This window comes from Megalops cyprinoides, chromosome 11, assembly GCF_013368585.1.
Source record: "Megalops cyprinoides isolate fMegCyp1 chromosome 11, fMegCyp1.pri, whole genome shotgun sequence".
Lineage (NCBI taxonomy): Eukaryota > Metazoa > Chordata > Actinopteri > Elopiformes > Megalopidae > Megalops > Megalops cyprinoides.
This window is the reverse complement of record NC_050593.1, coordinates 10,068,467-10,081,321: the sequence shown is the minus strand read 5'-3', so window position 1 is coordinate 10,081,321 and position 12,855 is coordinate 10,068,467. Positions and strand designations below refer to the sequence as shown.

Here is a 12,855-nt window from a genome sequence, read left to right as displayed (position 1 = left end):
TCACTGGGCCTTTTGGGTCTAAAACCTGCAGCCTTCTGTGTACAAGGATAATTTCTGAGGCAGGTGTTGAGCTTAGTGAGAATGATGGGACTGGATGAGCTGGAAAGGGAACCAGCGGCCAGGGTCACATGAACTTGTTTTCTCTGTTGCTTCAGATAATTAACTCAAAACTGTTCAACCCACCAATTAGACAGGGGTTGTCAAGCTCCTGATGTGTCAAAGCCTGTTCACCTATTGCAGCACTAACCAGAGATGCTTCCCCACCAGTGCCTGGAGCAGCGTGGGGGTGTGGATGTGTCTGGAACAGGGCGGGAGTGTGAATGCGTTTGGGTAGGAGCACGTTTGTTACCTTAAGCTCTGTTCTCAGTCGCTCCAAAGATGGCAGACCTGTGCTTCTGCCATGCAGCTGCTCTAGGAAGAACACTCATGATCCCCACATCACTATCTTACATAGTCACACTCACTGATCACTGACCATCTCACACGGTCATACACATGGACCTCTCACTATCTTACATGGTCACACTCACTGATCACTGACCATCTCACACGGTCATACACATGGACGTCTCACTGTCTTACATGGTCACTCTCACTGACCACTCACCATCTCTCCAAAGTCAGAAGGCCTATGCAGGGTCTCTGAGAAATCGTCCTTTCTTTAACTACAAGTTTGATGGAGGCGCTAAAGTCCACGCTCTTTATGTTTGCTCCATGATGAAGGTCAGCTCCTTCCCTCATTGCAGTAGGGGTTAATTGCAGTTTGCTGTTACTGTAATGACAAAGCAAAATGTAGAATAAGGAAGTTGTGTGTAAATAGTTCCGTGTGTGTGTAACAGCCAATCCAGGCGTGAGTTTATACGTTTAGTCAATCATTAAACTAAGACATAGTCATGACTATATTTACTTTGTAGATAGCTGGGACTAGGAAGTGGCTCCCTTGTCTTGTGTTGGAGCAGTGAGAATGAGGGATGGGGAGTGTGTGAGTGGCATTTCCATGGCTGTCTGGTGATGCCCTGGGAGAGCGGTCGGGAGCAGACTCATCAGCAGAACAGCAGGTAAATGTACAGTGTGTTGTACAGCTGTACAGTGTATTAACAATGGTTTATCCTCACATATGATCTGTCTATAAGTTGTTGAATGAGTAATGGAAGTAATAGCGTCTGGTGTTTATGCATTCTATATGGAATGGAGATGCATTTGGAGCACATGTTTACCAGTGGCATTGTCTGGGAGGTCTTCAGCCTTTGTCTCTGTGACCTTAATCATGTAGTTCCTCTGCCTATAGATTTCCTGATCCAAAACTGATAGAGCAGTTTTTAAATATGTGACTTGTCACATTTGCATGTGAAAAGCAGTTGCTAGGTGTTTTTAAATCATACATAATGTTTTGTTCATTTTGCAATAATATAGCAGAGCACAGCTGGGGGATCTGTTCTGTCTACAGTATGTGCAATTTGCTTTGTCTTTAACATCAAGCAACACATTAAATTAAATAAATATTAGTTTTGTTTCAGTTGCTGAAATTATGAAAAACGTTGAATAAGAATTAAGAGTTCAAGAAAACATGATCCAATTTAATTAAAATTCATTATTCAACTTAGGACAAAACACATTGTAGTCAAACTGCGTATATATACGCTACATTACAGCAGCTTGGAAGATGCTGTAATCCAGTGCACCTTACGTAGTTTAATATCTTTCATGTTATAATACGCTTTATGTTTATAAAGCTGGGTGTTTACTGAAGTTTTCTGGTTAAGTACCTTGCCCAAGGGTACCACAGCCTGCTGGGGAATGATCACACAGCACTGCTTCCTCCATTTAGAAAGAAGCAGCACTTCCTAGCACAGGTGTTCTGGTATTACCGACATGTTGCATTACAATTGTGTCTGTGATTAAAGTACTTTACACATGGCAGAGTTTTGACAGCATTTAAATGCTACAGCTTTGAGCGTTTAAACAGTCAAACCCACTCATGAAAGCTGGAAGGAAAGCAGCAGCATATTTCACACTTTGCGTGTGAAATAGCCATTCTATCTTAGCGTCTTTCTCGCACATGAAATAGCCATTCAGTGTTAGCATCTTCTTCATATGTGAAATAACTATATATGGCTAATTGCCTTGGCTTTTTGTGCCCTATGAATAGGACCAGTAATCCGAGTAAGTAGTGTTCACTTCCGTTCATTTCAAACACTGTTGTCAGTGTTTTTGTTTTTTAGATATATATTTTGAAACAAGTGCCACTGGCATCAGGGTGTTGTCTGGACATTATATTCATTCTGGGAATGCGAGGGTGAGGTGTGCCACACTGTTCTACACCCTGTGTGCACCTTGGACTCATTGCAATGGAGGTATTGATCTCAGGCTCTAAGTACATGTATGGAAATTCTTGCTGCATCAGATGCAAAGTCTTTGGATGGTAGGGCTGTTTGTGGCATTGGATTAAAGACTGATTATCTTTACTAGGGATACTAACCTAACCTGACTACTAGGAAAACAATGGCACTGAGCATAATTAGTATTTGGTAAATAAGTGCAAAACAATTTGTCATAGAAGCTTTAAGCCTTCTTTGGGACCATATCACCACATGTTGTGAATTTGTAATAGATTAATAGAAGTTACTAGATGAAAGCTAGATTTAGGTATTCAAAATTAAGGTAAATTTTCATAAACAAGAGAATAGATTAGAAGCTTATGTGGGTCTGTGTTGCATTTCGTTGAGACCAGGAAACACAGCTATTATGTGTCCTGCTATTCCCAAACCACCAATCGTCATATGATGAATATTGAATATTTATATTCTGTTTTATATATGTAAATATATTAAAATATACAGGCATTTACACGGTATGAATACCTTTTGGATATTTGACCTAAGACCACAGTTATTCAGCCTTTTTATGAAAAATGGATTTCTGTTCCTGATCAGCTAATGATGAGTTTTCAAGGAAACTTGGGCTACGTGTATATTTGTTTTGGGGGCAGGACACTATTTTTTTTTTTTTAACATGTATTTTTATTATTTTATAGAAGGTTCTTTCACAATGTGTACTACAACATGTATAAATTTTACAATTCAAGTAGTTACCTATTAACTTCTATCCCACCCACAACAAACATTTATGCCAAGAAAGACATTTCCTTCAAAACACAAAAACTGAGAAAATGAAATAAATAAATAATTAAAGTAAAATTAAAGTAACAAAAATAAATAAAAATAAATAAATAATTACATTAAAAAAAAAAAAAAAAAAAAAAACATTGCTCATGGTGAATGACTGTGTCGTTTTACAGTTTCGCTTTACTATGCGCTATCTACTACTATGAAGGAAGCGTTGTTAGTTTGTCAAAGTAGGTCAGTAGAGGATCCCAGGTTTTATAGAATTTTTTGGTGGATCCCTTGAGAAAATATTTGATCTTTTCCAGCTTTAAAAACATCATTAGGTCAGAAAGCCATACAGATGCTTTTGGTGGGGTTACTGATTTCCATTCCATGAGTAGTCTGCGACGTGCTATGAGGGTTGCAAAAGCAATAACATTTTCCTTACTACTGGGCATTACAAAATCTCCTCCTTGTACCCCAAAAATAGCTGTTGCAGGGCTGGGTTGTAGATCCAAGCCAAAAGCCTCATTCAAAATCTCAAATCTTGATGTCCAGAACTCGCTTATCTTAGAATATGTCCAGAACATGTGTGTTAAATCTCCTTTGGTCATTTTACAGCGGTCACATAAGTTATCTTCGTTAGTGTATATTTTGGCCAGTTTTGCCTTACAGCACATTATTTTTAATGTCATCTGAAATAATCACAATAAAAATGATCTTTATTTGTATAGTATCTTTCCAGCAGTACATCACAATGTGCTTCACAAAATAAAAAAAAACGTGAGGCGTTTTTTTTTGGTTTTTTTTAGAGACACAAAATAGATTTTGAGAGCAATTCTACAGCATACCAGTGTTTTTAGAAGGGTTTTGAAATGGTGAACATAACCAAGCATTCTCTTAGTGTATGACCTTTACAAAGCTGGTTTGTTAACATTTATTATACACAATCACACTGATATCCAAACAAATTAACAGACTATAAACCCTTAATGCTGCCTTTATCTATAATACACAAGATAAGCACATGCAAATTACAGTGCCTTCATCGTAGATGTCAACCCATGTCTGTTCTAACCTGTCAAACTATGGGCCGCAGCGGTATCTTAGAGCTGCTCAGCTTACATAGGCACCAGGGTGCCAGGAATGACACTGATTCCATAGGAAAAGAGGGATTTTCAGAAGCCTGTCTGCTCCCACAGACAGGTGAAGATAGGACACTCCTTTGCTTTACTCTGCTCTTAATGTTTATGATCTCGCATTTGGATACTGGATTGTATGCCACTGTCTGGTTCTCACCTCGGATGGTCTCAGGCCCTAGGTGCACAGGTTCTTGTTTGTTTTTCTGTGTCGCCAGGGTGTTGCGCTATAAGCTGTAAGTCATTCGGGTATTGTTTCTGGGCTTCTTATCCGCAGCACATTGTGTTTAGCTGTTTTGTGTCTGCCGCTCTCACCCTCTTCCCTCCCTCTCACAGGGACCCAGGTGCTTTGTTTGCCAGGTCTCCTGGAGACGGGGCGGCATGAGTTAAAAGGGAGACGTGACTTGTGCGGGACTCTGTGAATCCTGAGCGCTTCCAGAGAGGCGATCGTACAGACAGCAGCTCCCAGGCTGTGTAGAGGCAGCTCCACGCGGGCCCCAGCCAAAGATGCGTTCCTCACCAGGGAGGAGGGCTCACCTGGACGCTTAGGGAGGGGGACGTGGGGCGGCATGCCGTACCTGGCTCACTCAGCTCACCTGCAGCTGGTGGGCCTGTGGGTGGGATGCGTGGGCTGGATCCTCACGGCGGTGGCCCTGGGCCTGGTGCAGTGGAGGGTGTGGCATGTGCTGGACGTGACGGTCATCACCTCGGGCGTGGCCTGGGTGGGCATTTGGAGGACGTGCTTCTACAGCCGGGTGCTCCTCACCTCTGACAGCCAGGACATGTTCTGCCAGGCCATGGGGCTGCTGGACTCGTTCGCGCCCCCGGAGATCCCCACGGCCCAGGTGCTGATGATGCTGGCGCTGGTGGCGGGCTTGGGCGGGAACGCCAGCGCCGTGTACGGCCTCCGCTGTGTGTACTTCGGCCTGGAGGAGCGCCAGCCGATCAGGACGGCCTTCTCGCTGGCGGGTGCCCTGAGCATGCTGGCGGGGGGCTGCTCCCTCCTGCCCCTCTCCTGGAACCTCAACTCTGTGGTGGCCAATCACAGCATAAGCTTCCCCGCCCACTTTCACATGCCCGACGCCCCCGTGAGGCAGGAAGCGGGGGCGGGGATCGGGGTGGGGATCACCGCCTCCATCCTGCTGATTGGCAGCGGTCTGATGTTCCTGTCCTACAGGTTTCCAGCCAGTCCCAAGGTCTCTCCGTCGCCGGATCTCTCCAGCATCGGCACGTCAGGCCTGCAGGAGTGCTCAGCGGTGTCCCTTCACAGCAGAGACAACCCTGCCTTTGAGTCTCAGGAGAGCTTGCAGGACTCAGGCCCAAATGCTCATCCAGTTTCCTGAAACACTCTAACATTTTTATCGGTTGCATTTTTTTTTTGATGGATGCCTTTTTGAAATGTGTGGAAATGAAGGATGTGTGAAGCAGAGCAATGTTATAGAGTTCTCTTCAGAGACATTCCTGCCAAATGGGGGTAACTGCTGTGATACATTACAGCAGTCAGTTGGAGATGCATGCAGATTCCAGGCATGTGCTCTTGTATGATAAGTCTTCGTGCTCTAGCGCAATTGGCCTGTTTTAATGCCATGTTTTCAGTGGAGGTGATACCACAGACTGTTTACCAGGTGCCTCTGTGCTGGTGCTTCTCCCTAGGAGGTCTGTAATTGGGACAGAGCGCACACACTCATGCCCCAGAGGGCACTGCATGTGACAGTCTTGCATTAGTCATTAGTCATTGCCTTGCAACCACGCCCCTGGGACTCACAGGTGTAATCAAATTTGCGGGCAAATTTGTTGTTACAGTCCACGCTGCACGATTCATATATCCTGTGTGACACCACTGTGTAGCACCTCCCATAACAAAGGTTTATACATTTGCTACCAGATATATATTTTTCATACACCCGTAAACCTCCTGATGTATTATTATTTGAAGAATGTAACTGTTTAAAGGCATGATTTGAATCAATACATTTTAGTGTGGGAGTCTGATATCTTCATTGAGGTTGTATCCTTCCAGATGCTTGGGAACAGATAATTCATACAGGTTAACATTACACAGCACATTTGATTCAATTAAAACATAAATTTTGGTTTTGAATAATAGTTATTATACATGCCATATACATATACTGTATATATCATCTGTATATATGTATGTATATGTATATGTGTATGTGTATGTATATACAGTACCAGTCAAAAGGTTGGAGACACCTGATTAAGATAATGGCAAACATGCATTCAAAGACATTTTGATCTAAAGCCTCATGGTTAAATGCTTGAAATTTGTTTCCTAGACAAATATAAATAGTGAAGTTATGCCTATGTATGAATTTCTTTCCAAAAACATTTTTTAAAAATATTGCTGCTTTGAAGAATCTAAAATATAAGATTTTGATTTGTTTTGATTTGTTTAACATTTTTTTGGTATTATTAAATGTGGGAAATAGTAAAATAAAGAAAACCCCTTCTATGAATAGGTGTGTCCAAACTTTGACCTGTACTATATATACACACAAATAAAAACAATGGTGTTGTGTGCTCACTGTTATTATTATATATTATAAGAATTTTCAGATTTGTGCTTGTCTGGCCAGGTAGTTGAGGACTGATTGATCCCATAAGTCCTTTGACAAGCTTGTGTACAGAGTGTAGTTTAATTTTCAATTGTGAAAGACATTTGCTCAGTGAAACTGACTTTTCAGCTCAAGTCTAACCTTCTTCTGAAAAGTCTTTACTTTGAGAATAAATCCTTTGAAATGTGAATTTCAACATGAATCTCATGTGTCATTATTTACCACAGCACAGAGAACATGAATGAAGTTGTGTGGTTTAGGTAAGTATATAGATGCCAGTCAACATGGCAGAAAAAGAAAGATGTCACTGTTAGTTAATGATATACCCCGCCTTCATGAGTCTCAGCAGAGGAAGACAGAAGGAGACAGAAACCTAAAACTGGTAAAGCAGCTGTGACTGAGGCAGGTATGACTGAGGCAGCTACTGTATGACTGAAGCAGTTACTGTATGACTGAGGCAGTTACTGTATGACTGAGGCAGGTATGAATGAGGCAGCTCTGAATGAGGCAGCTACTGTATGACTGAGGCAGCTGTGAATGAGGCAGCTCTGAATGAGGCAGCTACTGTATGACTGAGGCAGCTCTGAATGACTGAGGCAGCTCTGAATGAGGCAGCTACTGTATGACTGAGGCAGCTGTGAATGAGGCAGCTACTGTATGACTGAGGCAGCTACTGTATGACTGAGGCAGTTACTGTATGACTGAGGCAGCTCTGAATGAGGCAGCTACTGTATGACTGAGGCAGCTCTGAATGAGGCAGCTACTGTATGACTGAGGCAGCTCTGAATGAGGCAGCTACTGTGTGACTGAGGCAGCTCTGAATGAGGCAGCTGTGAATGAGGCAGCTACTGTATGACTGACGCAGCTGTGACTGAGGCAGCTCTGAATGAGGCAGCTATTGTATGACTGAGGCAGCTACTGTATGACTGAGGCAGCTGTGACTGAGGCAGCTGTAAATGAACAATAATACATTTCATTTATATAACATCTTTCTAAATCTATGATGCTTCACATGAATCACAGCAGATGGAAAAATACATTGGGAAAAGATGCACTTGGAAATGGTATTGGTAAATGACTCACACAGCAGCATTGGAAATAAAGTGCAAACAGCATGGTAATGGTAAAGTAGTATAAATAAAAATGACAGACATGGAATAGCATGCGCTAAGTTAAGAGAAGCAGTCTGACTCAGGATGACTACAGTAAGAACCAAAGCTTTTTGTTGATATTCCTCTATTAACACAATGCTCAGTGCCACTGAGACACTAATGAGTATGAGTCATATATTTATTTCATGAATAAAAGACTTTATTAAAGTTACCATGTATTTTTGAAGACGTCTGCTAAGGACAGTTCTTACATCATCAATTTAGTTCAATCATTTGTAATTCTGATTTTAAGATTTTAAGATTTTAAGAAAAACAAACCCTGTACTGGCACACTTACAAGTGGAGTGCAGTGACACGAGCTTCAGCAGAATTCTGACAGCAAATTAAACACTGTTTTGGCTATTTTGATTTTCGTTACGCTGTTTTACATTTTCTAGCAAAGACTCAAGATTCATTCTTGGTTGCTTTAGTTCGAGAACTTGATTGTTCAAATGAATGTATTTGTGGAATACCTGCTGTTGCATTAGCATTGAGCCTCTGCTTATAGATGCATGAAAACTAGAATTGTCACCTGTGGCAGTTATAAATGGGTCTCACTCGCCAAAACTGACCCCCTGATATAACCCTCTTCTGAAATATAGCATAACATGATATATAACAGACAGAAATATATCATTACACATACTAGAAAGCACATTGTTACATAATCAGTTATTGTAAACTCCATATTGTAGCATCAGATATTACAGCCAATACTGTAATACTGCTGCCAGCCTGCTTTTTGTAACATGAAGGGCCTCACAATGACACAGGGAGCTGATTTGTCTCTGCACAGCTACCTGATGGATCCTTGTTGTATGATTGTTTATTGCCAATTTTGTTTCCTCCCGTAAATCACCAAATGATTTGGCTGATATGGACATGCTTCAAAGTCCTTCCCCATCTTTCATACCCCCTTCCCCCGTCACGGGACCCCGGAGAAGAGGTGATGCCCCCGTTCCCGCCATGCGTGCTCATGTGACCGGGGGCCGAGGCTGGCAGCGGCAGAAGCACAAGGCCCAGACTGGCCGCTGAGCGCAGCAATTGTTCCTGGGGAAGCACAATCAGACACAAACGCTTTCACGTGGGTCAGCATTGTGCTGAACATGAACAAAGACCCTCTATCCACACAGCACGGCCCTTTGTTGGAGTAGAACTCATTAAGAAGATCCACCACGACCTGGTCTTTACCCACACACCAGGCGGGGGGCACCGCACTGCACCCCTACTACAACAGTAACAACATACTTAACGTGTAGATTTAGGATTTACACAGCTGGATAGTGTGGTAAGGATAATATGTTGATTCAGTAAAAGGTTAAGTCCAGCTAATTCGAGATATTTTCAAACATTCTTAATTCAATGCATATATTGTACAACCTATTATATTTTCCATGGTATAAAATGCAACATCACTGTAAGTATGCAATTATCGCAGACAAGCTAGTTCAGTCTGGCCAAGACTGATGATCTTTACAGCTGATATGTTTCTGACTTCTGAAAGCAAGATAAGCAAGTAATCAAGATCAATAAAACTGAATTTGAAGAAATCCCATATTTATAGTAATCACATGTCAGTAACTATGACAACTTATCCTCAGAAGATAACCTGCTCTCTGGCAGGTTAACTTAAAGTAAGCCTGTCCAGGCACAAAAAACGTGGGTTTCCAGCCAATCAGTCCTTTGGTCGTCATTCAACAAAATCTCATTCAGACATTAGCTTTGTTCAAGTTCGAGCAACTAGTTGGCAGCCAGGCAGGGTGCTTGATAGCTGTGAGATGAGGGGACCCTGTTTGACCTATCCACCTGTACCCACGGTTGAACAAATCCTAATACATTTTTTTCACAGCTGTGGTCAGTGTTGGTTGATAACACTGCTGGGCTTGAGCCAACACTCAAGTGAAACACCTGGCCAACCGAGCTGCTCAGGACCCCCATGCACCGTGCATTTGGTTCCATTCGGAATTGAACTATAGTTTACCAATTAGCTAAATTTTCTGAAATTTTGAATATCCCCAGGTGCCATGTTGCTTACGTAATGACATTTTGATAATGAAGTGAGCTTATGGAATGCACAAGGTATACTAGTATGTGTAAGATGATTAAATATAATACACTGGAGCTCTGCATTTTACGCATACAATAACCATATCAGAGAACTAATGTAATATACATATACAGTAACTTTACAATAACTGAGTGTAATATGCCTAGTGGGTTCTTCTTATGAGAGAGATGAGGAGCGCTCTTGGAGTAGGTATCACATCATCCTGTATGATTATTCACACCACTATTTCATCTGTAACTGCATTACTCCCCCACAGATACAGATGTGTGGCCTATATCTATTGCTGATAAATTTGATAATGTAAATAAATTATAGAATAAGTTATTTTAATAGTCTTTGTGGTTTAACCATTCAAAGGGGTTATGAAAAGATCCGCACATCCCCACCCACCACAATGTCCCCCAAAAGGTATCAGCCATGGATAATCACAATGTTTCATACCACTCACCTCACAAGTTATTCTCATATCACCTGTGATGTTTCTCTGAGCTTTCATCTTAAACTGGTCAGCACTGTTAGATAGGGCATTCCTGACATCAGAGAGCAAAAACTTATTTTTGGAAATATAAGTGTTTTGTCCTTTGATCCTTGCACATTTAAGCATTGGCAGTGTTTCTATATTGTTTTGTCCATCTCTTATTCTTTTAATATTGATATAGACAATAAGAGGTGCTATAAGTTTGGTACATTTTGTTTTGGCTCATCAAGAGCTATACTTAACAAAAACCCTTAAGAAAGCGTCACACTGGACATACAGTAAAGTGTCATTGCCAGGAGCTTTGTAAACTAGACCATTATAAACTAGGTCCTTTCTAAAGAAGGACCTTTTAAGCAGGACTGTGTAAACCAGATCCCTTTTAAACCAGGCCCTTATGAGGCTGCAAAGCTTTGTAAAGCTTTTTCTTCTGTTTCGGTTCTCATAGAGGAACCCACAGTGCTGTCAGCTCCCCTTCTGGGCAAGAACTGATTCAGTATGTGAGGTTCCTGAAGTTCTTTGATCTTAATCTAAGTCAAATTGTACAAAGAATCATATCAATCCTATTATTAGTGCATTGAGTGTGTCAAACTCTTATAAGAAGATTAGAGTCACATACCTGTAGATATGTAATCTCACCTGTAAACCACAACTACTGATAAAAGACTGCCTGCCATGTGATTTCTTTATAACCATGAAAATTGTTCCTGTTGATCAATGTAAGGAAGTAATTATATTTCTTTGAATTCTACACTAATGGGCCACACACAGCAATTTAGAGATTTACATCCAGGAATTTCAGTGGGAGTGATGGCCGCAGCAGGAGACAGTAGTCTTTGTCGTGCCTGTCTGCTGTTGACACAGTCACATGCACCCATCCAAGAAAAGCAACAAGCAAGTGATTTCCAGACATTCTCTGTTTGCTGTGTCTGATTACCCTGGTAAAAAAATCTGTGACTAGATCCTATGGGATCCTTAAAGCATTTTGAATGAAGATGTTGGCCTTCATTTTGAAGGCCACTGTATGATGTTATTGGATGTTATTGGTTTTTAGTGATTTAACTTGATAACTTACTGTTTCTTATTGATACATCTTCGACACTCCATTTTACACTGTTGGGTTTGTCTGTGTGAAATGTCCATGACTTGGCACCCATACCCTCTCATGCGTGTCAAGGAATCATGGGCTATGTGAATAGCCTGTAATGGCTTTGATGGTGAATAAGTTCCCTGCCCTGTGTTAATATCAAGTGAATCACTGTTATTCACGCAAGCATTCAGCTACCTATCAGTGCAGATGTATTGACTTTGGCAGGCTTGAAGAGCGTCCACCTGCACTGTGACATCGGGCACACTGCCACCAGCATCTCCAGGTGGGCACAGTCTGATTGGCCAGAGATAACACATTGAAGATGGGTTATTTACTCAAAATCAATAACGTATTGCTGCTGTTCCTTAATGTTTAATTAATTATGTTGAAATAATGTTGAATAATACAACCATGACTTGCATATTGGTGTGTTGCAACAGCAAATCTGGAGGGTGTTCAAGATGCAGGATGTAGAGCACAAATGCAGTCCTGGCAGACATGGCCATAACCAGGGTTTAAAAAATAGTGAGGTCCGGGGCGGGGTGGGGGGGGGGGGGGGATTTACAGGCACGTTGGTATTTAGGTTTTGTCAATACTGTTGTCCAGGAGGGTGTTAGGTTTTGTGAAAATTACACATATAAATATTACATCGATAGAAAGAGACCTGTTGCTATTTACAAAAAACAAATTTTATTTGTGTTTTAATTGTAAGGTACACTATCTGAACTGGATTGTACTGAAATATGCATTGCTGACTGAATACTAAATCATAAGAACATTATGTAGAGCATCAAAATGCAGAGGTCTACGGTATGAAGCATGATAATTAAGCTAAGGTTATTTGTAACCTTAGCTAGCTATAAAAATAAAAGAAAAATGCTTGAGAGTAACATCATTACAAGCTAATGTCATTATACACTTATATTCATTTCCAAATCAGAGGAGAAGTTCCATATCAGAGGAGAAGTTCTCAACCACTTATTTTTTTATCCAGTTGTATATAGCTTCAAGTTTTATTTTTAGCTCTAAAAAATTACCGAGGTCCGGATCTCAGTGACGTCATAGCTGGTTACGGGCATGCTGGCAGCCAATGTTTTATCACCCTCTATAATTCCACCCACCTAAGACATGCCTAACAGGAAGATAAAAATACGACAAGCCTGGAAACACCCTCTGGCTAAAAATAGATACTTATTCATTTCTCATGTTGTTCTTATCTCCCCATGGTGCTTAAATTGGCAAGTTCTTC

General features: G+C 41.3%; 1 protein-coding gene across 1 annotated transcript; it reads left to right on the top strand.

The window, feature by feature from the left end:
• Positions 1-4,812: 4,812 nt before the first annotated feature.
• Positions 4,813-5,586, top strand: cldn34a (claudin 34a). The gene has a single exon (XM_036540779.1). The coding sequence runs from the start codon at positions 4,813-4,815 to the stop codon at positions 5,584-5,586; it is 774 nt and encodes a 257-aa protein (XP_036396672.1).
• The last annotated feature ends 7,269 nt before the right edge of the window (positions 5,587-12,855 follow it).